At 50.9% G+C, this 24,798-nt stretch overlaps 14 protein-coding genes across 14 annotated transcripts; 9 read left to right on the top strand and 5 right to left on the bottom strand.

Annotated features, from left to right (window-relative positions):
• Nucleotides 1-213: 213 nt before the first annotated feature.
• Nucleotides 214-990, top strand: PENARI_c001G10657 (uncharacterized protein; the record flags this gene model as incomplete). Its single annotated transcript, XM_022626966.1, has 3 exons — nt 214-351; nt 441-863; nt 919-990. The coding sequence occupies 3 exons, from the start codon at nt 214-216 to the stop codon at nt 988-990; spliced, it is 633 nt and encodes a 210-aa protein (XP_022493441.1).
• Nucleotides 991-1,228: 238 nt separating this feature from the next.
• Nucleotides 1,229-1,918, bottom strand: PENARI_c001G12353 (CFEM domain-containing protein; the record flags this gene model as incomplete). Its single annotated transcript, XM_022627108.1, has 3 exons — nt 1,229-1,584; nt 1,653-1,782; nt 1,838-1,918. The coding sequence occupies 3 exons, from the start codon at nt 1,916-1,918 to the stop codon at nt 1,229-1,231; spliced, it is 567 nt and encodes a 188-aa protein (XP_022493422.1).
• A 1,005-nt stretch (nt 1,919-2,923) lies between these two features.
• Nucleotides 2,924-4,921, top strand: PENARI_c001G03768 (putative MFS transporter; the record flags this gene model as incomplete). The annotated part of the gene is made up of 7 exons (XM_022626422.1): nt 2,924-2,966; nt 3,027-3,163; nt 3,219-3,608; nt 3,661-4,119; nt 4,169-4,577; nt 4,626-4,793; nt 4,851-4,921. The coding sequence occupies 7 exons, from the start codon at nt 2,924-2,926 to the stop codon at nt 4,919-4,921; spliced, it is 1,677 nt and encodes a 558-aa protein (XP_022493682.1).
• A 354-nt stretch (nt 4,922-5,275) lies between these two features.
• On the top strand, nt 5,276-8,031 carry PENARI_c001G00749 (uncharacterized protein; the record flags this gene model as incomplete). The annotated part of the gene is made up of 4 exons (XM_022626184.1): nt 5,276-5,321; nt 5,408-5,488; nt 5,553-6,965; nt 7,016-8,031. 4 exons carry the CDS (start codon nt 5,276-5,278, stop codon nt 8,029-8,031), a joined length of 2,556 nt encoding a protein of 851 aa, XP_022493782.1.
• Nucleotides 8,032-8,537: 506 nt separating this feature from the next.
• PENARI_c001G12240 (glycoside hydrolase family 35 protein) lies at nt 8,538-11,637 on the top strand (the record flags this gene model as incomplete). Its single annotated transcript, XM_022627093.1, has 4 exons — nt 8,538-8,772; nt 8,832-9,911; nt 9,962-10,460; nt 10,509-11,637. The coding sequence occupies 4 exons, from the start codon at nt 8,538-8,540 to the stop codon at nt 11,635-11,637; spliced, it is 2,943 nt and encodes a 980-aa protein (XP_022493703.1).
• A 366-nt stretch (nt 11,638-12,003) lies between these two features.
• On the top strand, nt 12,004-13,208 carry PENARI_c001G00890 (tyrosine-protein phosphatase; the record flags this gene model as incomplete). The annotated part of the gene is made up of 5 exons (XM_022626192.1): nt 12,004-12,110; nt 12,162-12,198; nt 12,268-12,347; nt 12,409-12,609; nt 12,710-13,208. The coding sequence occupies 5 exons, from the start codon at nt 12,004-12,006 to the stop codon at nt 13,206-13,208; spliced, it is 924 nt and encodes a 307-aa protein (XP_022493602.1).
• A 697-nt stretch (nt 13,209-13,905) lies between these two features.
• Nucleotides 13,906-14,906, bottom strand: PENARI_c001G05175 (Frag1/DRAM/Sfk1 family protein; the record flags this gene model as incomplete). Its single annotated transcript, XM_022626531.1, has 4 exons — nt 13,906-14,329; nt 14,383-14,652; nt 14,708-14,789; nt 14,852-14,906. 4 exons carry the CDS (start codon nt 14,904-14,906, stop codon nt 13,906-13,908), a joined length of 831 nt encoding a protein of 276 aa, XP_022493567.1.
• Nucleotides 14,907-15,712: 806 nt separating this feature from the next.
• On the bottom strand, nt 15,713-16,825 carry PENARI_c001G07490 (uncharacterized protein; the record flags this gene model as incomplete). The annotated part of the gene is made up of 1 exon (XM_022626721.1): nt 15,713-16,825. One exon carries the CDS (start codon nt 16,823-16,825, stop codon nt 15,713-15,715), a length of 1,113 nt encoding a protein of 370 aa, XP_022493269.1.
• A 26-nt stretch (nt 16,826-16,851) lies between these two features.
• PENARI_c001G00324 (putative COPII vesicles protein Yip3) lies at nt 16,852-17,370 on the bottom strand (the record flags this gene model as incomplete). Its single annotated transcript, XM_022626134.1, has 1 exon — nt 16,852-17,370. One exon carries the CDS (start codon nt 17,368-17,370, stop codon nt 16,852-16,854), a length of 519 nt encoding a protein of 172 aa, XP_022493173.1.
• Nucleotides 17,371-17,934: 564 nt separating this feature from the next.
• Nucleotides 17,935-19,265, top strand: PENARI_c001G06513 (uncharacterized protein; the record flags this gene model as incomplete). The annotated part of the gene is made up of 3 exons (XM_022626649.1): nt 17,935-17,998; nt 18,051-18,116; nt 18,238-19,265. 3 exons carry the CDS (start codon nt 17,935-17,937, stop codon nt 19,263-19,265), a joined length of 1,158 nt encoding a protein of 385 aa, XP_022493123.1.
• A 640-nt stretch (nt 19,266-19,905) lies between these two features.
• Nucleotides 19,906-20,412, bottom strand: PENARI_c001G04489 (uncharacterized protein; the record flags this gene model as incomplete). Its single annotated transcript, XM_022626471.1, has 1 exon — nt 19,906-20,412. The coding sequence occupies one exon, from the start codon at nt 20,410-20,412 to the stop codon at nt 19,906-19,908; it is 507 nt and encodes a 168-aa protein (XP_022493487.1).
• Nucleotides 20,413-21,133: 721 nt separating this feature from the next.
• PENARI_c001G03529 (putative DnaJ chaperone (Caj1)) lies at nt 21,134-21,939 on the top strand (the record flags this gene model as incomplete). The annotated part of the gene is made up of 4 exons (XM_022626395.1): nt 21,134-21,140; nt 21,192-21,203; nt 21,253-21,313; nt 21,363-21,939. 4 exons carry the CDS (start codon nt 21,134-21,136, stop codon nt 21,937-21,939), a joined length of 657 nt encoding a protein of 218 aa, XP_022493076.1.
• A 442-nt stretch (nt 21,940-22,381) lies between these two features.
• Nucleotides 22,382-23,423, top strand: sec53 (phosphomannomutase SEC53; the record flags this gene model as incomplete). Its single annotated transcript, XM_022626894.1, has 5 exons — nt 22,382-22,483; nt 22,542-22,604; nt 22,655-22,971; nt 23,045-23,119; nt 23,174-23,423. The coding sequence occupies 5 exons, from the start codon at nt 22,382-22,384 to the stop codon at nt 23,421-23,423; spliced, it is 807 nt and encodes a 268-aa protein (XP_022493238.1).
• A 289-nt stretch (nt 23,424-23,712) lies between these two features.
• PENARI_c001G05690 (CCDC90 family protein) lies at nt 23,713-24,752 on the top strand (the record flags this gene model as incomplete). The annotated part of the gene is made up of 3 exons (XM_022626581.1): nt 23,713-24,232; nt 24,306-24,639; nt 24,695-24,752. The coding sequence occupies 3 exons, from the start codon at nt 23,713-23,715 to the stop codon at nt 24,750-24,752; spliced, it is 912 nt and encodes a 303-aa protein (XP_022493444.1).
• Nucleotides 24,753-24,798: the final 46 nt, after the last annotated feature.

Below are 24,798 nucleotides of genomic sequence, written 5' to 3'. Positions count from 1 at the left end.
TGTCGAGGATTGTAGCTGGAGCTCTTCTGTATCAGGGCTTCCTCTATCTCTGGTCAGTGAGGCATCAGTCGTAAATCAGATCGAATCGTTAAGCTGCGGTGGGGGAAGTGATGCTTTTTTCCCCACATGCCTTGAGAACAAACACTCGGACCAACTCCAGTCTCCGACATCTATCTGTCCCTTACCAACTTCTTCTGCCATTGCTCGCCCAACATGGTATTCGTCTCTTCCAAAACTCTCATTCAGGTGCATGGCATCCTCCTGGTCGTGGTCGCCGGCTACCTGGTGAAAAACCCAGAGCTGATCACCGACTCCGACTTCGTGTTTATGATGGGAGAAGCCTTGAAAATTGTAGGCACCAACATCCTAGCTCTCCAGCTCCAGTAGACTGGACTGGACTCCAATTCAAGTGAATTTCGATACTAACATATCAATTCCAGGACTTCCCATCCCTTTCAAGCCCGCAACAATCCCCGTTCACCTTCTGCGCCGTGCTCCTCTTCGTCGAAGCTCTCATCGACCTCGTCCTCTTATCCAACCTCCCCTTCCACGAAGCACTCGACCAAGCTCTGCCATATATTCGCCCTCTGCGTAATGGTAACCTCCCCGCCGAGGACCTGCAGGTCCTCCAGAGCCTGCCCGAGTATATCACCAAATCATTGACTGTCTACTGGAGTGTCTGGATTGGCGTTGCTGCGTGCCGGTTCTTTGTGTACGCGGGCCTCGCGCTGTTTATTTATACCGGCAGGGGTGAAATCCTGGCCTCGTCTTATACCTCCGCTGCAGCTCTGGGTGGCCTGGACCGATTGAAGAACCGTGTGGTCTTTACCTTTGCCTTTGTGGAGATGATGTTCTGGTTCTGGGTGAGTGCAATTGACAACATGGTATATTTTATTCGGCAGCTGATAGGTTCTGCAGATTTTTACTACTCTCCGCGAGGAGCGCCAGGAACGCTTGACCAAGCTGTTGGAGGACACTCGCGACCTCTGAGTCCCCATTGGTTATCGATATCCCTTTCTACCTATGTATACCAAAATCAGACATTTTCTTCCCGCTCGAGAATCAGGAAACCGCGTAACTTGATTAATTATTGGCAACATTGTGGATTAAAAGATACCGGTGCATCACACCATAATAAAGTCATCGTCGCCCCATCCCATCATCAAATATTTGAATACCGCTAATGGTAGCACACATCCATTCGACATGACCCATCATCGCTCCATCTTTAAATAAGGATGGCAAATGCGGCAGCGGCACCAGCAGCAGCCACGAGAGAAGAATCCTTGCGAGCAGGCATAGCCGCGCCAGTGCTGGTCGCGGCAGCGGAAGCAGAAGCAGAAGATGAAGCAGAAGATGAAGCAGAAGATGAGCTACCGGAGCTAGTGCTGGAAGCGTTAGTGGTAGAAGCATCAGAGGCTGACGCAGTAGTTGAGCCAGACGAGGTCGAGGTCGAGGCCGATGCCTCAGTACTAGTCTTGGTTCCAGAGCTTGAGCTTGAACTGCTGCTGGAACAGGTCACCTCGGTGGGAAGGTCGGTCACACCGCCACGAGCACAGATCGACTTGGCGACCTTGAGGGTGGCTGTGATGTTAAAGCATGTTAGCTGGGTCTGTTCCATTGAGTCTTCCATCGAGATTGGTATTACTTACTCTCCTGATCTGCCACGGAGCACTTATCTGCCACACAGCAGGAAACATCATTCAGGAAGGACTTGGCCTCACAGATGCACTTGAAGTCAATGCCACAGTTTTTGGGAATGGCGCCAGTGGCACAGGCTTTCTGTAGAGGAAAACCTAGTAAGCAGACGCTCATTGCCTGTTTAATGGGTGCATACAGAGCAATCGGGCAGGTCGCCTAGACCTTGAGCAGCGGCAGTGGTCAGCAGAGCTGCCAGAGCAATGATGTTGAACTTCATGGTTAAATTGGGGGAGATGCAAAGGTGAAGTCAAGCTCCCCCCGCTTGAAAACTGAGCTTGGGGGTTTGACGGGGGTTGACCCGGCCAGGGGCTGGATGTACTGTAGGCGCTGTAGATCCAATGGATACATCTACTAGTACCAGTACCCTGTGTAACTGAGTAGTATTTGTATTTCCACTTGCATATGTATGCGTTTGCTTTTGTCGTGGTGTTTGTGGTTGATACTCGTGGCATTAGTTTACATACAATAAATATTTCTTTACCAATCCACTCATAGTCAGATCCTGCTATTCCCACGTCCCTCACCCCCGGCCACTATTGCCTCCATACCTGGTGATACAAGCCACTCAGCGCTACTGTATATAGGGTTCACTCCACAGTGGACCGCAGTCCCTGATCTTCTCTACTCCCTACAAACTTGGGTTACTGGTGCACTGCATACTCTAGCCTGTGAGTCTTTGTTCTGCATGTGCAAAGTGGTTCTTTTACCAGGAACATATATCCATATCGACCGAAGATAGGAAGAAACCTGGAGTGAGCCCCGAATGTGATGCCTCGGTTCAAAACTCCCAAACTGCAGATCTCTGCTGAATCTCCAGTCTTCTCCAACCATTGGCTCAGCTTTCCCCGCGCCTGGAACGGGACTGGGGTTGACTGGAAGACTGTAAAGAAATAACAGACTATTGGAAGTATCTGCACAGTGTAGTACGGTGAACAGGTAGATCTCTCGGGCTAAGACCTATTCAGCCGAACCAATACCCATAACACCTCAGAACTGGGAACTGGGAACTGGGAACTGGGAACACAGTCGGAGAATGTAAGTTCCCACCTTATCACCTTATAGCGTTGTATTGAACTTGCCCCCCTATTGGCCTGGGTGCCTGCCTGTGAAAACCTAAGTCCAGGTTTAGTTCCCCTGGGAGCTCCAACACTTCCCCTCCTGGCCTACTTAACTGGTCTTTCTAACTTTTCTTTTCCTAGCGTAGAGTCGCTAGCTTGCGGGAATGGGTCTCGGAGTACTGGATACCAAGCAGGCCCACGTTCCAGGTCAGATTTCTATAGCCCTTCCAAGGTTGGGTCGAGTATGATGTTTACCCAGCTGTATAGGCACCTCCAATATCTACGAACAGAACAGCAATGCGAGCGACCAGGCGCTAGGCACCTCGGGCCTCAAATGCGACTGGTCGGGTAAGCAGCCGGTTATCCTCGTGCCACAGCCAAGCGATGATCCCAACGATCCCTTGGTAGGTACCCAGCGCGCCATCACATAAAGTGATCTCCTGGCTGATAACAGAGCAGAACTGGCCACTATGGCGACGCGACCTCATCCTCGCCATCCTATCATTCGTGACCGTTCTGTGCACCACCACCAGCTCCATCTTGGCTGCGAATACCGTTACAATTGCGGACTACGAGAATATCACGTTTACGGCTGCTGCTCTGTTGACGGGGTATCACTTGTGCGGTACTGGTGTGGCGGGTATCCTGATCGTTCCCACGGCGCGAGTCTGGGGTAAACGCCATCTGTTTCTGATTGGGCATATCTTGATGGTTGTGAGCTGTGTCTGGGCTGGTGTCAGTGGGAAGAATCACAATAGTCTTCTGTGGTCACGGATCTTCCAGGGTGTTGCATTGGCGCCTTTTGAGGCATTGGTTAATGCCTGCGTGGGAGATCTATACTTCGTTCATGTAAGTCGTTCTGTGGATGTTGGACCAAGATGAGACTGATAAACGAGGCTAGGAGCGAGGCAAGCGCATGGCCGTATCCAATGTCTCCCTCTTTGGGGCTGCCTTTTTGACTCCTGTTGTGGTTGGCAAGGTCACCAAGTCCTTGGGATGGCAATGGTCTTTCTATTTGGTCGCGATCTTCCTAGGAGCTTCGTTACCATTGACGTTCTTCTTTGTGCCTGAGACTGCCTTCCGACGTCCTGATCATCTGAACACGGACTTTAAGCATCAGGATGGCCAAGGCGAGTCTACCTCGATCAGCGGAGCGTCGAATGACGAGACCAAGGAGCTCAGGCCGGAAGACAGAAACGAACTGGGTGGGACTTCGAGAACAGAGGTTCCTGCTCCAATCCTCGAGAAAGACTCGTTTGTCAAATCTCTTCGGCTGTTCAATGGCCGAAAGACAGACGAGAGCTTCTTCAAATTGCTACTTCGTCCATTGCCGCTGTTCTTCCATCCAGGGATCTTCTGGGTAAGTATACCAGTCCAGGTTCATGCGCCCAGGCACTAACTGATAATAGGCCTGCCTGATTCAAGGAGTCGTGATCGGCTGGGTAGCCTTTGTGGGTGTCATTCTGGCGATTGTGTTCCTCGGTCCACCGATGTGGTTCGAGGAAGACAAGACCGGGTACCTCTACACGGGCGCGTTCATCGGTGCTATTGTGGGCCTTTTCCTATCTGGTCTGCTCAGTGATTCCACGAACAAATTGATGATCCGCCTGAACCATGGCAAATACGAACCGGAGTTCCGTATCCTGCTGGTGCTCCCGCAGCTCATTTTCTGTGGCATCGGGATATACGGCTTCGGATGGACAGCCAACGATGTCATGCACTATGGGTATATAGTGCCAGACGTATTTTTCGCATTCTTGATCATTGGCATGGTCATGGGCGCAGTTGCTGCGTCGCTTTATATTGTCGATGCCCATCGTATGTCAAAGTCTTTCTCCCGAGGATCTGTATACTGATTGAATATAGGGGAAATGGCAATCGAGGCCTTTACCTGCATGCTGGTCTTTAAGAACATGTTCAGCTTCGTTTTGACCTTTTACGCCTACAAATGGTTTGCCCACGGGGGCATAAAACACACTATGGTGATCATCGGTAGTATTCAAGTGGGTATCTGCCTACTGAGTATCCCCATGTGTGAGTCTATCATCGGATCATCTTTCTCCACCGAACTGACTTTTTTCACTCCTGTAGATATCTTTGGGAAATGGAACCGATCGTTCTTTGCGCGTCATGACATCCTCGAGATGCTTCATCTGCGATAGGGGGGGGACCTTTGAGCGATTACCGGAATGCGATATAGAATGTAATAAGTATAATTAATACACGAGACTCTTCAAATCAGATCAGGAACATGAACTCGTGTAGATCAGGGTTGTAAATCAGGGTTAAGTTAGTAAATCCCGGGTATCCGAAGCCCCCACGTCACCATAGTTTGAATGCGGAAGGACTAGTTCTTTTTAGCTCCATCAACTCAATTTCATGATGATGCAATGACTAACCCCGATCTTTACATAGCGACGTCACGAGAAGAAGCTTTCGGTCCTCAAATCCCACCCATAGTTCAATGGCTTTTATTCCCTTCTCCCTTTCTTTTCATCCTGTAAAGGTCTACAACTATGGCAACTGCGATGCCTGCTCGGTCCTCTCGGCTAGCAGATGACGGTAAGGACATGATCGACTGCACATCTTTGCACATCTCTGCATCTCTGCACCTGGACACTGATCGCTAACGATGAACTATGAATCAGCCGCGACAGCTGCCCTCTATGTGACCCATCCCGAACATAAGGCGTCCATGCGCGCCCCGACCGCGCCGAATACTTACTTTAGTGAGTATCACCCCTTGAGAGGAGATAAGGCGTATCGCAAGCTGACGAACGATGCGCATTGTAGACCCACGAGCTGGTGGAACCCCCAACCTCAGCCATGCATCGGCCGCCTCTGCCCTCGCGCATGCGAACCGCAAACCGGTCGAAGTATGGCAACCCCCGGCCCGACAGCCGGCTGCCGAAAAGGCCGCGTATTGCGTGAAAGACTTCACCCCTCCCCAGCAACCTCAGGCCCCAACCGGGTACAGCGCTGCGGGTTTAGGCGCTGCGGTGCTCGCCGTTCGTGGTGAACAACGAACTGCTGGCCCTGCTCAGTCACCCACTCACAAGCGCGGCATCTCCGCCGACCTACACCATACTGCTCTCGGTGGTGACCCGCAGGCGAAGGCCCTCCAGGCTGCGACAGGTGCCTATACCCAGTCGCGTCAGAGAGCCGACTCGGTACCCAGTGAGCCGCGCCTTTCATCCGACGGCTTGGCTTCTCGTTCAGCTGCGCGCCATGTTCGCATGGAAAGCGACGCCCCCCTTGATCATTTGGACAATGCCAACGAAGCTAGCCGGATCCATCGTATCGCTAACACCAACGCGAAGCTGTATACCTCGAATCCACCTGTTCAAAGTGAGATCGAGGAGCAAAACTACAAGAACTCCCTACGCGCTGCGGCGATCTCTATGTCAAAGGACATGTATAAAGTCACCGGAACCAAGGAAGAGACCGATGGAGTGGATCCCGCCGTCCTAGCAGCCCAAAAAGGACAGAGTCAGCTGGGCTACCGCAAGACTGTGTCTAGTACGGATGGGTCTGCCCTCCGACGTGCCATTGCCCTGCAGGACGCGGCGCAAAAGCGAGCTGCCGAGAAGCTCGCACACATGCAAGATGAGAACGCCGAGTATCAGGAGTACTATGGCACAGCTCCTCAGCCGTCACGATCGCGCCTCACTACCCGCCGCAAGAGAACGTCAAGTGACGCAGATGCCTCACAGATTGATGCAGAGCAGTCGAGACATATCCGGAACCAGATGTCCAGCCTGCGAACCAAGATGGACCAAGTGGATGGGCGAAGGACAAGGGATCGCGAATTGCTCATGCAAGCTGCTCGTCGCAATGTCGATGCAACCCTCCAGGACATGGATGCGAGGTTCTACGCTAACACTGGCCGAGCTCCACCTTCTGTACAGAAGGACTGGGATGAGGTCGCCCAGGGGCGGGTCAGACGAGAGGCAGAGGCCTCCGAACTGGCCGCCGCGCAAGGCGATCGCGTTAACATCGGCGGTCACCGGTACATGGATATGGCTGATGTCGAAGCTGTTGCTCGTACTCGCCTCCAGCCCGCACTCGATGAGATCACTGATGATGCCGAACAGCGCAGGGCTCATGATGTGGAGGTCCGCCTTGATGCTGAGGAGGAGCAAAGACGTGCGGCTATTGAACGCCAACGCGAAGCTGAGCTCCGTGAGTTGGAAAAGCAAGAGAAAGGTTAGTCCCCCTGCCTTCAATTTACCTAGCATCTTCTCACCCCAAAGTAGGTACAAACAAGCGCGAAAACAAGTCCGAGGGCCGAATTTCGATCCCTAAATTCTTCCTCTGGAGGAAGAAGGGCAAGCGAGCTCGTGTAGAAGAGTCTGAGACTCAGCAGGCCCAGCCTGTGTCGCCTGTAGCTCAGGAGACTGTGGAGGAGCCGGCACCTAGTCTGGTCCCGGATAACGATGTCTCTAAGGAGACCCAACCCGAGGAGACCCAACCCAAGGAGGCCCCTAGTGAGCCGGAGGTGGCGGCTGCTACAGGCACTCTAGCCGCAGCTGCCCCCTCGGTCTCAGCAACCTCAGCAACGGAGGCTGACAGGACCGCTGGAACCGAGGTCCCACCCGCAGTGCCCAGGCGTCAATCGGCACCACTCCAATCTGAACAGCGAGATGCTGCTGCTAGTACTTCGGGCCCAACTATGATACACCATTTCGAGCGTCCGGTCTCGAGCCCCCGCGCCGACTCCAAGCTCAAGACCTGGTTCCGTGATCGTCTCGTCCGCCGTTCCAGTGGACCATTCCCTGTCTATCCTCATCAGCCCGGCCCAGATTTCAACACAGACAGTGAGCCCGCTTTTCAGGGCGGTGCTGCCCTGACTGGCCGAGACGAGACTCGCGGAGCAGCTCTCAGCTCGCACCCTATCGTTGGGTCGGACTCCATCCCAGTACACAACAGATCTTCCAGCTACCACGGTAACGATGTCGACGTGACCAAGACCAGAACGCAAGATTCTTCCCCGGAATCGATAACCCAACAAAATGGCAATGGCAAGAAGTCAAGCCGTCTCCGGAGGACTTTCCTCAAGACCGTTTCGCGTAGCTCTGATGAGCCCATGACGAATGGCCCTGGTGATTCCCGCCGTGGCTCCGAGGTTCCCTCGTCTAAGTCAAAGGATACTGCTGGTACTGATATCCAGGGTTTGCGTAATAGTGCTGTTGAACAGGGTCTTCCTGCTCCGCCTACACTGGGTGAGACTGGCAGTGTTGCCCGGGAGTCGAGGTTTTCTGAGGATCTGTGATTCTTATGTATGATGTCTATGTCCCATGATGTAATATTATTTTGGAAGAGGCGGATTTGGAGTAATTTAAAATGGCGCTTTTTTTTTCGGAAATTGGAGACTTGGTGCTATGGAGGATGGCCGGAGTTATGGATGGTTTGTGGTTTAGGTCGGGAGTATATATCATTGATGTCTAATACTTTTTTTCCCTATGTGCTTTTTCTGGATATTTCTGACTTTCTTGTACGTATATTATCTTCCAAAAGAACGACAATACTATGCAGCACACCTCCATAGTAAGCCATTCTACATATTCGTTATAAACTGGAGAGAGAAAGTGTCAAATAGACGGAATATATGCGACATCCCCCGCATCTCCAAGTGGCCTGGAAAATTACCCAATGCAGACATTTCATTTCTAAACATCCACCAATCCCAGCTCCACGGGGTATTACTACCACGAAGACCGAGGCATCTATTTATATTAAATACTCAAGCATGGAGGGACCTCTGCTTAGCGCTCAAAAATGCGTATCCTCGCGCTTCTCCCACTCGTCCTCGGACTCTTGTCCGGTCATTTCGTCTCTGCAACAGACAATGGCAAGACTACCGACGTGACCTGGGATAAATACAGTCTCTCCATCAAGGGAGAAAGGGTGTTTGTCTTCTCCGGTGAATTTCATTACCAGCGACTCCCCGTGCCGGAGCTATGGCTCGATGTGTTTCAGAAGCTACGCTCGAACGGGTTTAATGCGGTATCAAGTAAGTGGCTTGAACATGAAATCTTCATGGAATACGCTTTGACCAAATCTTGGCTATAGTCTACTTCTTCTGGTCTTTCCACTCTGCTTCAAAGGATACCTTTGACTTTGAAAACGGCGCTCATGACATCCAGCGCGTCTTCGACTACGCCAAACAGGCAGGTCTGTATGTTATTGCAAGAGCCGGTCCTTATGTCAATGCCGAGACTTCTGCTGGTGGTTTCGCGCTGTGGGCTTCTAATGGCCAGATGGGTAATGCGCGCACCAGTGCCACGGCTTACTACAATCTATGGTATCCCTGGATCCAGGAGGTCGGCAAGATCATCGCGGCAAACCAGATCACAAATGGTGGCCCGGTTATTCTCAATCAACATGAGAATGAGTTGCAAGAGACCACCCATAGTGCCGACAATACCCTTGTCAAGTACATGGAGCAAATTGCAGCTGCATTTGATGAGGCTGGCATTGTCGTCCCCAGCTCACATAATGAGAAAGGAATGCGCTCTATGAGTTGGTCTACTGATTACCAGAATGTCGGCGGTGCTGTCAATGTCTACGGTCTGGATTCTTATCCCGGTGGCTTGTCTTGCACCAATCCAAACACGGGGTTCAATCTCGTTCGTACTTACGCTCAATGGTTTTCCAATTACAGCTATACTCAACCTAGCTATCTACCCGAGTTTGAAGGTGGCTGGTTTTCGGCCTGGGGCTCCGGGTCTTTCTATGATACATGTGCCACGGAGCTTTCGCCCGAGTTTGCGGATGTTTACTACAAAAACAACGTCGGTTCCAGGGTTACCTTGCAGAACCTATACATGGTCTTTGGTGGCACTAGCTGGGGTCACAGCGCTGCTCCTGTTGTCTATACATCATATGACTATTCTGCTCCTTTGCGAGAGACTCGTGAGATTCGTGACAAGCTCAAGCAGACGAAGTTGTTGGGCCTGTTCACCCGTGTCTCTTCTGGTCTTCTTCAGACCCAGATGGAAGGAAATGGAACGGGATATACCAGTGATGCAAGTATTTATACTTGGGCCTTGCGGAACCCGGAAACCGAGGCTGGCTTCTATGTTCTGGCACATGCAACCAGCTCGTCCCGTGCAGTGACTACCTTTTCGTTGAATGTCAACACCTCGGCCGGTATGTATTCAAATCTGGATCAAAGATTCGTGCTAACTGTTACGTTGTAGGGGCTATCACTATTCCAGATATTGAACTGGCTGGCCGTCAAAGTAAAATCATAGTCACTGACTACCAGATTGGCAATGCCTCGAGTCTTCTCTACTCCTCAGCCGAGGTTTTGACGTACGCCACTCTCGACGTGGATGTCATTGTCTTCTACCTAAACATCGGACAAAAAGGAATCTTTATTTTCAAAGATACCCAGGCCCTCACTTTCCAAACATATGGCAATTCAAACGTGAGCTCTAGCGCATCAGACCACGGGACCCAGTACTCCTATACTCAAGGAGATGGCGCTACCGTGCTCAAATTCTCGAATGGGGTGCTAGTCTATCTTCTTGACAAGGAGACAGCATGGAACTTCTTCGCCGTTCCCACTACTTCCAATCCATTGGTATCTCCCAGTGAGCAGATTCTCGCTCTTGGGCCATATCTGGTTCGCACAGCCTCTGTTAATGGAAACACCGTCAGCCTTGTGGGTGATAATGCAAACAAAACATCTATCGAGTAAGATACTATTATTATGGGGAAGAGACATCTTGCTAACAGGGCTAGGGTGTACACCGGGAATTCAAAGGTTACCAAGATCAAGTGGAATGGCAAGGCAATATCGACAAAAAAGACAAAGTATGGTAGTTTGATCGGTTCGGCTCCAGGAGCTGAAAATGCCAAAATCTCATTGCCAACCTTGAACTCTTGGAAAGCGCAAGACACCCTTCCAGAAATCAAGGCAGACTATGATGACTCTCGCTGGACAGTATGCAACAAGACAAGCTCAGTCAACTCCGTGGCCCCTCTCACGCTCCCTGTGCTTTACTCTGGGGATTATGGCTATCACACTGGAACAAAGATCTACCGCGGTAGATTCGATGGCACCACCGCAACAGGCGCCAACATCACGGTCCAAAACGGTGTTGCTGCTGGTTGGGCCGCCTGGCTGAATGGAGCCTACGTCGGAGGAGCTGTTGGTGATCCTGCTCTCGCAGCTACATCGGACGAGCTCGATTTTAGCAAATCTACTCTTCGTGAAACCGACAACGTCTTGACCGTCATCACAGACTATACTGGACATGACGAAGCCAACGTGAAGCCCAATGGTGCACAAAACCCTCGTGGCATCCTGGGTGCCACTCTCGCTGGCTCAAACTTCACTTCCTGGCGCATCCAAGGCAATGCAGGAGGTGAAGCCAATATTGATCCTGTTCGAGGACCCATGAACGAAGGAGGTCTCTATGGAGAGCGCATGGGCTGGCATCTTCCAGGATACAAGGCTCCCAAAGCTGCAACATCGTCCAGTCCCCTAGACGGAGTGTCGGGAGCAGAAGGCCAATTCTATACAACGACCTTCAAGCTGAACCTTGACTCCGACCTGGATGTTCCGATTGGTCTGCAGCTAGGTGCATCCGATACACCTGCTGTGGTCCAGATCTTCATGAATGGATACCAGTTCGGTCATTATATGCCGCACATTGGTCCACAGACAAGGTTCCCATTCCCGCCAGGGGTGATCAACAATCGTGGTGAGAACACATTGGCAATCAGCCTGTGGGCGCTGACCGATCAAGGCGCGAAACTGAGTCAGGTGGAGCTGGTTGCATATGGTGCTTATCAGACTGGCTTCAACTTCAATCACGATTGGTCGTACTTGCAGCCACAATGGAAGAGCAGAGCTGCATATGTGTAGTTGGGTGTTGATGTGCAAAAGTACATTGCAATTGTTGATGGTTCTCAGGAACAGGTTATGTTCCTGTCAACGGTTAACTTAACTTATATAAGTAACGTTAAAACTTACAACAACCTACATTGTTACAATATCTTCAATTCCCATTAAAAAGAATAACCATCACAACTAAGAATCTCATGAAGCCCCAAGAAATGGAAATGCAAGTTCATTGTCCAGGCGACCAAGGCGATGCTGCCCAACGTCCACCGCCATTTACTCCACATCTTTTATCAACTCCATCTTTCCACGGACCAACTTGTATTCTGACTTCTCTGTCTATGTCTATTTCTACTTCTACGTTTATGTTTAATTTCTAATTCTCTCACTATGGCCCGTCAATCAAGTGTTGATCTAGACTCGCCCGACCGGCCCTTTGACAACATCATCAACTTCCGCGATGTTGGCCGATCGGTAAATCAATTCTGTCGCAAAGAGTAAGTCGGGACTTCTACACGCGTTCAACACTTCAACTGACCATCGTCCAGAATCCTGAAAGAAGGCGTCTTCTTTCGCAGCGCAAGGGTAACTGACCCCGCTCTCTGACACGGACACGTTGTACACAGTCCGAGACAGACTCTGACGACGTTATAGCTTGACGATGCATCAGAACGAGATAAACGGCGTCTAGCCGAAGAGCTACACATTCACACTGTGATCGACCTCCGATCATCGTATGTGTCTCCAAGAGAAGCGGAAGCGGAAGCAGAGTGAACGCGAACTAACTCAATATAGAACAGAACACCAAATGGGGACGCGGAAACGTCGCAGTGAGAATGCCAACTCGTCTGAGATCGACTTGACTGATGCTCCTGTCCCTACAAACCCTGATGAACACCTGCTTCAGATCCCTGGTTCTGAACGTGCCTTGATCAGTCTCACGGGCAAGGGGTTCGAGCGCGCGTTACTATGGAAATTGGACTGGATGACTTATCTGTATGTTTCCCTGCTCCTGTCAATCTTTTTTGCATATGATGTCATATATGAGACTCAAGACGGAAATGGAATTGATTGCATATATTAATAACCTCTGCAGAAAAGCAATCGGCCTGGTAACAACAGGCTACCGCAATGATGCAGTTCGTCTAGTATGTGGACAGGTGATGCAACCGCGCGGGTTAACAGGGCTAGCCCAAGATACTCTGGATTCGAGCATGACAGAGATGCGCGCAGTCTTTGAGCTACTGGCCCGTGAAGAGAGCTATCCTACTCTAGTGCATTGCACGCAAGGCAAAGATCGGACGGGACTGGTTGTTCTGCTGATGCTACTTCTCGCTGGTGATGCCGTGCCAACTGAGGCTGTTGTGGATGATTACAGTAGGTCTGAGCTGGAACTTGTTCCTGAGTTTGAGGAGCGCATGAAGGAGATTCGGGCGCTTGGGCTTGGGGAGGATTATACGCGTTGTCCACCTGGCTTTGTTACTGATACTACTGAGTATCTGAGAGATCGGTATGGTGGTGTTGAGGGGTATCTGGAGAGGATTGGCATTGACGCTGGGATGCAGGAGCACATTCGGTGGAAGTTGTTGGCCTGATGTGCTCTTTTGGTTCGTTTTTCTTTCTTGAGAGAGTTGTATATTCTTGTCTCTCTGTATTTCGATATGGGAATTGTAAATACGTTAATTACCCTGGCATACTTGGCATTGGAAGCATTGACATAGCAAAGAATGAGGCTTATTGGACTTGAATGTTGAAACAGCATATTGACGATCACATTAGGAAAGACAGTAGGTCCGCGTTGCTGAATAGAAGCCTCACAGCATATAGTCTAAGACGGGGCGTTTCGAGAATCGACCCGTAGGAGTGTCTATATTGTCATGGATATATACCGATTAAGCTAGATTGGGCAGGATTATTGAAAGGGAACTACTTAACTGATTGATATAGGCACCTTTCGTTCCAGGTTAGAAGGGTGGGCTGCCTCAAGGTAGTGTTGGGTTACCTTCATACTGTATCATTTTGATATGGGGTTTTTTTTGTTTCATTAGTTCTACGAAAATGAAAAGTTTTGTTGAAAAAAGTGTACAATTTAAATGCATCAAAGCCACAGCAAAGTTATTAGCAGCAGTATATCCCAAACACCAACAGAAGATGTGTATCCATGAGAACCGAAAGAAAGCAAAAACAAAAACAAAAACATCGCTGTATCAAAGTAATCGTCCACATCATATAATTACACATGGGAAATATAAGCAAGCAGTATATTATGAGATCTTAAATGGAAAGAAGTTCTCAAACTCGCTGGCCACGATAGAAGCCCGAGTTCGGGCCCATCGAGTCGTAGGTCAGGGGCTCTTCAATGGAAACGCCCTCGGAATTTCTATTGGATCCTCCCTGGGACATCTCCATGTGCTTATGGCCTTGAGGCAAGTGGCGGCGTGTCCGAACAGAAGGCAGGAGATCGATCATGAAGGAGAGGACGTAGCCGGTGAAGACAAAGGCAATCACCCATTCGAGAATCGCACCGGGGTCTTTCTTAGATGTGTCATTGCTGCCCGTGCAAACACCAAAGCCAATGGCAAGTCCAACTTCGATGATGATGAAGGCGAGCTTGATGAAGAAGCTGGCTAGCAGGATGCGGTGTTCGTGGCGGTAGAAGATTCCGATGCGGAGGTACTCGATACAGATGAGAATTGCACTAATCACGTATCCAATACTAAAGACAACTGGTTAGTGACTTGTTGAGGCTTTTTTATGATGACAACTCACATGAACAGGGCGAGGAATCCATCGTGAAGCTTTGGGTGGCGCAGTGTGTCGAAACATGAAAGCAGGATGAGACCGGCGGCACCGGCAATAGCGAAGAAGATCGAGGCCCCGGCGCAACCCTTGTCGAATTTACCCTTGTTCGGAACCAGTTGGCCGGCGTGTCGAAGCCACCGCTCGGAGATGATTCCCAAATCGAGGAAGACGACGGTGACTACACTGCCTGCAATGAAGAGTGGCTTCAAGCCCTGGGCTCCGACATCCGAGATGTACCTAAAGCACTCCTATTAGCTCGTGACTCCGGGGGGTTTTCATAAAGGAGACATACGCAATTTTCTGTCCAGTGTCCATACTAGCATAGTGTGGCTTGCCCACCGTGACCCAGGTGACAAGCATGGCAATGAGCATCGCTAGGAAGCACCACGTTAGCTGCAGTCCAGACTAAAACATTCATTCAAACTTCAAGACTTACCAACCCACATGCATGCGGAGACTAGCGGGAATAACCAAAATGATACGATCCACATCTTTGCAACTATATATGTTGACTTTCAGACCGATGTAATATAGTGAGAGCAAGCTTGGGCTTGGGAGTTCACGCGCCGGAAGTCCCGGTTCGATGAGAGAATGCGAGTCAAGGTCGAATAGGATGTACAATAAGGTCTGCAGATACTCGTTAGTCGCAAGTCCTCCACGCGACTCTCCCTGCAAGATCCAGTGGATCTAATGTGCGCAACTCACCTATTTCGCTTTTATTTACAATGTTTCAGGCTGGTATACAGCATTCCAGGGCTGCAATGAATGGCGCTCTCCAGGGTCTAGAGCCAGGGAAATACAGTGGCGGGATGGCAAGGGATGCCGCGGGGGGGAATGATGATGGCGCCAGGAGCGGATATATTTTGCAAAGAATCGGAAAAGCCAACCGCTCAAGGTGAAGATGAGGTGAAAGAGACTGGGAGAAAGACTTATATGAGGCAGACCGACGTCATCACCTGCCAAGGCAGCGTCTCAATAAAAACGTCGTAAGAGCCCCACCGCGCAAAATAGGTTTTTTATGGTAAATCCATAGAAATGTAAGAGAACTCTAATGCCTATTTGCCCTGCCCCGAAGATCTGCCTGTGTTCCGGGTGGCTGAACGCCTTGGCGTATTTACGGGCTTACACTTCCGACGTAGCCGGTCGGATATACAGTCATATTTGTGGCACAATTATATGCATGTTTCTATTCTACCTCGAACGCCACTTGGGGAACCCCCCCCCCCCCGCGGGGAAACACACCCAAACCGAAATTAATTTTATACGTATATCAGGACAACCCTGAGAGACACTCCTATCACCGATTAGTCCGCTTACGGGCACCTCGACTTGCTCCAGAAACAGCCCGCCGCCGAACAGTTGGCGGGGCCGGCCGCTCTTGGACCTTGATGATCTGCACTTCGCCGTCACTGCTCTCCGATTCCTCTTCGCTGGACAACTCAGACTCAGATTCCGCCTTTTCTCCCCGGGGTTGGGTGCCTTGTGGACGTGTATCCTGGGACGATTGATAGGCTTGGTATGGTGAACCCGAAGGGTAACTCATGCGACTCTGTGGTCCAACTCGAAGGTCGGTGGGGAGTTGCGACTGGTAGGGTGCTTCTCCGTATGGGGTCATTTGCATTTGGTTGTAGTACGATGGCGCCCATTGGGGATCATCTGGCAGAGGCCGCTGGTAAATTGGCGATTGCTGCAGGGACTGCGGCCGGCCATTCGAAGCAAAACGGTCGGGGGGATAAGGCGAGTAGGTAGGTCGAAGAGGCGAGTTGGACTGTTGCGGACGAAGTGAGTGGGTAGTCGGGGTCCTCGGGCGCGCAGAAGATGAACTGGAAGGTCGCGAAGCACCTGTGCCACGAGTCCATCCATTTGTATCAGGCGCAAAGGCCGGATACGATCCCGGATGTTGCTCTGGCGCAGCGCTTCGTCGAGACGACGGTCGGGACACGGCGCTGGCGGGATTGGTAGCCTGCTTGGGACGCCGCGATCCGCTTGGGCCGTCCATCTGTTGACGCTTTCGCTCCAGGGCATCCAGCTCACGTTTCGATAGCCGGACATTCTTCTGTCCTAACATTTGGGCCCGGCGAATTCGCTCCAGCGCCTTGTCCACCAACTGATCCTCCTTGTCCCGCATGGCCAATTGAACCGCATAGGCCACCGTGCTATCCTCGTGGTCGTATAGGTCGAAGTCCCCGCCATCCACCGATTCATCATCCGTCAGTTCATCATAGTCCGACCGCCTGCGCGGCCCTCGGCCCCCATACTCCAGCTGTCGCATGTACCGCCCGCTCCGCACCATCTCCCGTCCATATACATCCTCCTCGCTGTCCACCTCCTCCACTCGCGCCTCTTCCCATGCGCGTCCCCGGTTGTGTCTCCCCGTTCGTGCCCCCGGTGGTCTTCCCCATGAGGGCATATCGTAAGGAGCTCGCGGTCGACCACCTAGACCGCCTCCTCGGAAAAAGCATTCTCGATCGGCTTATCCAATAGAGCAGCGTGGCCAAAGACGGTCACGCCAGTTGCGCCAATCAGCCACAGGACAGTAGTGAGGGGCGAGGCCCAGATACCCAGGGGAACACCGACGATGAGCATTCCAGTATAGAGCTGAGAAGTGTTGAAGCGCGAGAAGCCCAGATCCAGGTCCCGGCCCTCAAGCTTGCCAATTCCGTAGAAACCTGCAGTCATGAAGATGATGACAAACAGCAGGAGAGGGTTGGTCAACAAGCTGTAGATGCTGAGCATGACGAACACGACGGCATAATTGCTGGAGAAGTAGGACAAGTTGTAGTTGACGCGACTCTGGACCTCACCAAAGTTGGCGGGCTTGGACAGACGCTTGATGTCGAGGAATTCGGAGACCGGCTTGAGGTTGGCGAACCGCGTGGTCAGGGAGGTGCTGCGGATGTTGTTGAAGCGATCGCCAAAGCGCGAGGTGATCGCGTCAATCGGGATAGAGACCATTTTGAAGATAGAATAAAAAGCTGAGAGCTGAAAGCTGAAAGATGAAAGAAGCTGGAAGTGAGGCAGAGAAGCGAGAGTTGGCCAGATAAGAGAGAAGAGAAGAGTTGTTATGAGGCAGTCACTTTTTTTTTGGCCTTGCCCCTTTCGAGTTTAGTCAGTTACAGAACGGCCGATCTGTCAGCCCTGAAAGGTGTCAAGATGAAGAAGGTCAAAGGTCAAATTAGGTAGACGAATTGTCTCTAAGAATAGAAATCGAAAGTGGTTCCTTTTCAGGCCTCACTGGAAGCGGAAGTGGTTCCCACTCCGGATGCGAGACCTGCGAGACCTGGACTGGTGAGACTTGCAAGACCAGGAAAAGTCTACAGAAAGGTGACTCAGTCTAGATCTATATATACGTGTCTAATCTGTAACAATTCACTAGTAATGCACCTGTAAAGTCGAAAGTCTCGATTGGGCCACGTTTGGTGGATCGAAGCCCGACCGCTTTTTCCCTCGAAGACATGTCCAACTCCTTTGCTTATTCGTCCACACACTCTGCTCGGCTTTGCGGCATTGACCGCCATCATGAAGTTCTTGTTGCTGTCCCTCTTTATTTGTTTTAGCCTGGTCGCCGCCTGGTCCAAGGAAGGTGGGTATTGTTCACCCTGAGAGCGAGCTCCATAACTGATCGCATTTCACAGACTATGAGATCTTTGGTCTACGCGATGATGTGGCCTCAAATGAAGGTGCCAATGTGACCTTCTATGGTACGTGAAGACTCCCTTTTTCCTTGACATTGCATTCTTGGTTGCAATCTTTCGTTTTATTTTTATTTTTATTTTTATTTGACACCTCAGGGATACACATCTGACTTCCATTACCCTGCAGACTTCCTTGAGATCCGCCCCAATGCCAATCAGGAACAGATCACCAAGGCGTACCGCAAGAAGTCGAGAATCCTCCACCCTGACAAGGTCAGGCGTGCCTTCGTTGCCAACTACTCCAAGGACAAGAGCAAGGCCAAGTCGAAGCAGGGTGTCAATGTCAACAAAGGTCCTTCTCAACGTGAGATAGAGGCTGCTGTCAAGGATGCCGATGCTCGTTCTACTCGCCTGAATCTGGTTGCCAACATTCTACGTGGCCCGGGCCGTGAACGCTACGATCACTTCCTCCGCCATGGATTCCCCCTGTGGAAGGGCACTGGATACTACTACTCCCGCTTCCGTCCTGGTCTGGGTTCCGTGCTGGCTGGTCTGTTCCTGGTTTTCGGTGGTGGTGCACACTACGCTGCTTTGATCCTTGGTTGGAAGAGGCAGCGTGAGTTTGTGGATCGCTACATTCGTCAGGCCCGCAGAGCTGCCTGGGGAGATGAGACAGGTGTCCGTGGTATCCCTGGAATTGACTCGGCTCCTGCTCCTGCTCCTGCTCCCGCCTCCGAACCTGAGGCCGGAGCCGTGGCTGTGAACCGTCGCCAGAAGCGAATGATGGACAAGGAGAACAAGAAGGACAAGAAGGGAGGAGGTCGGGCTAGTGCTCGTGCATCTGGAACCTCCACACCTACCGAGTCGACTAACAGCACTGGCGAGCGCAAGCGCGTCGTTGCTGAGAACGGCAAGGTTTTGATTGTTGACTCCATTGGCAATGTGTTCCTGGAAGAGCAGAACGAGGATGGCGAACGTCAGGAATTCCTGCTCGACATCGATCAGATACAGCGCCCAACCATCCGTGAAACGATGCTGTGCAAGCTTCCTATCTGGTGTTTCAACCGGACTGTTGGCCGGGTGTTGGGTACTTCTCCCACCGAGGACGAAGGGGAGTTTGAGGATATCGATGAGCCAGTCGAGGAAGCCAGTGAGACCACTGCCACTCCGACCCGGTCTTCTCGCAAGCGTTCCAAGCGCTCTCAGCGATCATAAACTTGCTTAAAACGGGGTATACCCAGTTGTTGCATACATCTTGGGCGTTGGTCTTTCTTCTTCTGATCACAAAATTTGGCTATAGAGTCTATAGGCAGTACCCTGGGAATTTAACTGTACACATACTTGGAGAAGACTAAAAAGCTCATAGAGCAAAATGACACGAGTTGGCCAAGAGCCCAAAAGTAATTGTAGTATGCCCTGGAATCCCTGTAATACGTGACATTTACGATTCGCCAGCCAAACAGCGGGAGATCTGTTCATCGGCGGATTTACATAGGGGCCAACTCACATCCTGCTAGTGAGATGCAGACACACCTCTAGTGCGACGTATAGCTGTCCGACGGGGAATACCCACTTGGGTACCAATTCTTGACTTAGATAACGAGGAGACCCCCCTAGTTCGTCTGAGTGGGGTTTGAATAGTTTCATTGTTGATAACAAACAGAAGCGTTTCCAGATAATGATTCTATCGAATCCAGACGAGCCTCCCAGTACATGAGGACAAGAACGCAGAAAGTGAAAAGGACGGAGTCTTGAAGCATCGAGAGCAAAAGGGACAGTGGGTGTATCATCATGATCGTTATGTGAGTATCGCAAATCGTGGAATGGACTGAATGACTAGCCCGGCTCTGCATGCCTAGGCAAACATCTTGGCAATGTTCATCAGGCTGCTCAAGTTCTCCCCAATACCCCTGCCCGCGCCTCCCTCGAGTCCGCGGGAAGAATGCGCCACACTGCCGCCTAGTGCACTGGTGACTCCATGGGGCAAGCGGATTCCAATCATGGCCAGTAGCTTTGGCAGAACACCGCTGGTCAGGAGAGGCAGGATGACCATCATGAGGACCTTCATAGGGTTGCGACGGGCATAGCGAACAATGTCACGGAACAAGCGCTTGATGTCGCGGATCATGCGCTGCACGAATCCCTCCCGAGGCCGGGCTCGTCGTGACGAAGATGACGAGAAAGATGAAAAGACAGATGGGCTTGAGCGTCCTCCTGTTCGACCTCCACCCAGATTGCCGAAGAAGGATGGAGCAGAGTGTCGCGAATGATGGGTTGAGTAACCTGATTTGGAGCGTGTGGGCGACCGACGGCGCACATAGCCCGCCGACGACACAGACGATCGACCATCAAACCAACCCATTGTGTTGATGTTGTGACGTTGCTTACTGGTACAGCACTGTGTGGGAATTGGGTGTCCTGAGGTTGTCCTAGGAAATTGTGGGTTGGTACACAGTTGAAGGTTCCTGAAGATGCAATTGCGCAAGAATTCCCCAGTTGGTTCTTTTTGAGACCTTTTTTGCCCTTCTGTGTGGCAATTCAGAGAGCAAAAAGAGACAGATGCAAGTCAGCCACTAAGAGCTGCAGTGATGCGCAATATGTGTGTTCTAGGCCGCTGTGTGCATCTGCTCCACCACGGATGTGCTGTGCAGGTATGGAGTAATCTTCTGTGACAGCTGGCAATTAAAGTCTCAGAGGAAGAGATAGAAACACTGGAGGTTATATTCAGGCGAATCAAAGTCAGGAACCTCAGATGTTAGGAGTAATTACCCCTGTGCGGAATAAGGTGGCTGGGATTTCGCAAGCTGAACTTAGTCCCGAACCCCATTTTGCCTTAGACACTGCATGTCTGAGACTGGCCCCCTCCATACGGAGTAGTCTGTCTGACAAGTCCATTCTGTGAATATATACACCTGGCTATATAGAAAGTCTACAGAAGTAATTAAAAAGAAGTTTGAACCATGGAAAGTGAAATTGTTGCCTCAGGCGGGAGCGACGTCACTCCACGTGATGTTGCTTTCCACTCTGCCTTGTAGTTCTGTATTGCTTCTCTTTCTTCACATCCTTATAGCACAGTCTGGAACATGTCGAGTGCGTTGACCATACCCCACTACTTGGCTATTTATACTAACCCTTGAATAGGCCCCGATTACTGTAAGCCTCCTCACTACCTTATGACGACTCCACCTAACATAGATTACAGACAAGATTCTGGGAATCTCTCATGATGCCACGCAATCACAGATCCGCAGTGCATATAAGAGGTTAGCGCATCACAACTTTATTGGCAGTGACTGTCTAACAAGTGTGCAGGGAATCATTGAAATCCCACCCTGATCGAGTCCCCGCTGACTCCCCCGAGAGACCTGCACGGACACGAAAGTTCCAGGATATTAACGACGCCTACTATACTCTGTCTGATCCTGCGCGTCGCCGAGAATACGACGCTGCCCGCGCATACGAGGAAGCGGACCAGGAAGCGGAAGAGGAGGTACCACCTAGTGGCGGCAGTGGTTTCTCTTGGTCCAACTTTGGATTCAGCGGTAATCGCGATGACCGTGACAGCGACCAGTTCGGGTCCGTTTTTGAAGAGATGCTGCGCGAAGAAGGTCTCGCCGAGGAAAATGATGGAGAAGGCGGCAGGCGGACTCGCCCAACCGGACGATTTTGGGCACTAGTCGGTGGTGTCAGTGGAGGTGCTTTGGGTTTCATCGTGGGCAATTTCCCCGGGGCACTGGCTGGCGCTGTTGCTGGAAACCGGCTTGGTGCTGTCCGTGATGCCAAGGGCAAAAGTGTCTATGAAGTTTTCTTGGACCTTCCACAGCCAGATCGGACGCGACTCTTAAGTGAGCTTGCAGCCAAGATGTTCCAGTCTACAATGGGGCGCTGAGCCTGTGCGTGTGATTCATGGCTTAGGCGTTTAGGGAATGGACTCTTATGGGATAAGGATAGTATTGGTATGGGATGGAACAAGGATCTACATAGGTACAATTTACGTAGAATAACACGCACATAGTATGGAGTAGTATAGTCTTGATACCCCTCCTACTATCTTATCGATAACAACCAGGTACAGAGTAGACTCGGTCCAAATATCAACCACCCATCACTACCTAAGTAAATGTACTATATAATTACATCTACTCAATTATACCCCAAGTCAATCATTCAACTCCCGAGACCAGGTGGCATTCTCTCTGCTTCTGGACGCGCTAAGCTTCCGCCCTGGCTCACCGCTTGCGGTCAAAAAGCGCCCCTCTATATTTATCCCCGAGGTCTGGAATTTCCCCTCTTAATTTATCCCCAGATTCAATTCTTCAAATTCATTCAATATGACCGAGGCTGCCAGTGTCTATCCTTCATTGGAGAACCGTCCCGTCAAGAACACGGTGGTTCTGTTCGATGTCGACGAGACTCTCACCCCCGCAAGACGTGTAGGTTGTGATAGAACCGTTGTCTTGAACTCAACATACTGACATATGGTGATTGTAGCATGCCTCTCCAGAGATGCTTGAGCTTCTCTCTCGATTGCGTCACAAGTGCGCCATTGGATTTGTTTGTATCCGCCCAGACAATGCACATACTTAGCTTCTAATACGATGCAGGTTGGCGGCTCGAACCTTGTGAAGCAGCAAGAACAACTCGGAACTTCTTCTATCGATGTCACCACCCTGTTTGACTTCTGCTTCTCCGAGAACGGTTTGACTGCATTCCGCCTGGGTAAGTCGCTTGCCAGCAACAACTTTATTCAGTGGCTTGGGGAGGACAAGTACCAGACGCTGGTGGACTTTGTTCTGAAGTTCATTGCCAACACCAAGCTTCCACGTAAGCGCGGTACTTTCATTGAATTCCGCAACGGAATGGTCAACATTAGCCCTGTTGGACGTGCAGCCAGCCATGATGAGCGCAACGAGTTCGAAGCGTACGTGCATTCTTGATATTGCTATAATCCTAGGTGTACTTGGAAAGTTATGATGAACTAACTGACTTTATAGTTACGACAAGATCCACAATGTCCGAAAGAACCTGGTCGAGGCCCTGAAGAAGGAGTTCCCTGACTACGGTCTCACGTGAGTGTTCCCTAGGTCATTACTTTAACAGCACTGCTAACACAAGGATTAAAGATACTCCATCGGTGGCCAAATCTCCTTTGATGTCTTCCCCACCGGGTGGGACAAGACCTACTGCCTGCAGCACATCGAGGCGGAGAAGGGCATCTCGGGCATCGAATACAGCACCATCCACTTCTTCGGTGACAAGACTTTCGTTGGAGGTAACGACTATGAGATTTATGAAGACCCCCGCACCATTGGACACGCTGTCGATGGCCCCGAGGACACCATGAACCAGCTCAAGAAGATTTTTGACCTGTAAATGTGAGGTCGGAGCAATACCCATGGGCATGGATTTGTGATAGCGTTTGCATGCAAAGTTTGATCTCCATTGAGACATGTTAAAAGATAGATCAAATTGATCCTTTAATCCTTTACTCCCTTGAACTGTCAAAACATACAGTAGAATGCGGGCAATCCGTGGAGCCGTCGGGAAACGTCGATCTTTCCGCACTTTAGTCATCCGTTTCCCGTGGTCACGACCTGGATCTTTCCCAGGTTCACACTTGAGCATCAAATCTATAACTATTCTACTGCCCGCTGTCCTTGACATGGCGTCCCAGAAACATGTCGTGGAGGTCCCGCGCACTCTCCTTCCCCGCCTGACCTGGAACAGTTCCTCGTCGCGCCCTTCCATAACCATCACCCACCATCCCGCACTCGCAAGTCAAAGACCACTTCCTCAAGGCTGGAGTCCTTTGAACCGACAGATCCCTTCTTTTGGTCATACCTACCAGTCATCCCGCTTCATTTCGTCATCTTCCCGGGAAATTATTTCCAGCTCTCTTGTTTCCCGACGACCCTCCCCGTCAACCGCGCCATCTACAACTCCTCCCAGCAACCCTATCCGTCACAATGGTGTCTATGTGGCAACCTTCAATCCAGCTCGGCGCGCCTTTCATGCAACACCGGCTCGACCTCGCGATCATCACTTCGACACACTGAAGTTCGTGAAGCGCCTCCAGGCAGAAGGCTTCAGCGAGGAGCAGTCTGTGGCTATGATGCGGGTCTTGAACGATATCATTCAAGAGTCTATCCAGAATTTGACCAGAACTATGGTTCTTCGGGAAGGTATGTGTTTCGCTACTGAGTTGCGGCATTGCACTTGGTATCTCTGAGGCATCTAACATGAGCGCGTTATTAGACTCGGAGAGATCAACATACACACAGAAAGTGGATTTTGCCAAACTACGCTCCGAGCTGCTCAATGCAGACTCTACCGAGGCGCAGTTGACTCGCTCATCACACGAGAAGATTGCAGCAGACCTTGCCAAGCTCAACTCCCGACTCCGCGATGAGATCGGCCGAACGCAAGCTTCTGTCCGGTTGGACTTGAACCTTGAAAAGGGTCGAATTCGCGAGGAAGCGAATGGCCAAGAAATGCGGATCAAGGAGACCGAAACGCGTATTGAGCAGGAAGTTGCTGGCTTGAGAGAACGGGTGGAGGCTGTCAAGTTTTCAACGTTACAGTGGCTCATGTATGATCTCCGAAATGTCCTGCACCAATCTATACTGACTCTAATTCCTCTCCAGGGGTGTCTGTACTGGTACCGCCGCTTTGATTCTTGGTGCCTGGCGCCTGTTTATGTGAAATTATTGGGTAAACAACCCCATGCATGGATATGGAGTGAGTTTGG

This window comes from Penicillium arizonense (genome assembly GCF_001773325.1).
Source record: "Penicillium arizonense strain CBS 141311 chromosome Unknown PENARI_contig001, whole genome shotgun sequence".
NCBI lineage: Eukaryota > Fungi > Ascomycota > Eurotiomycetes > Eurotiales > Aspergillaceae > Penicillium > Penicillium arizonense.
Note: the sequence above shows the minus strand (reverse complement) of the source record. Positions and strands in the feature narration are given on the sequence as shown.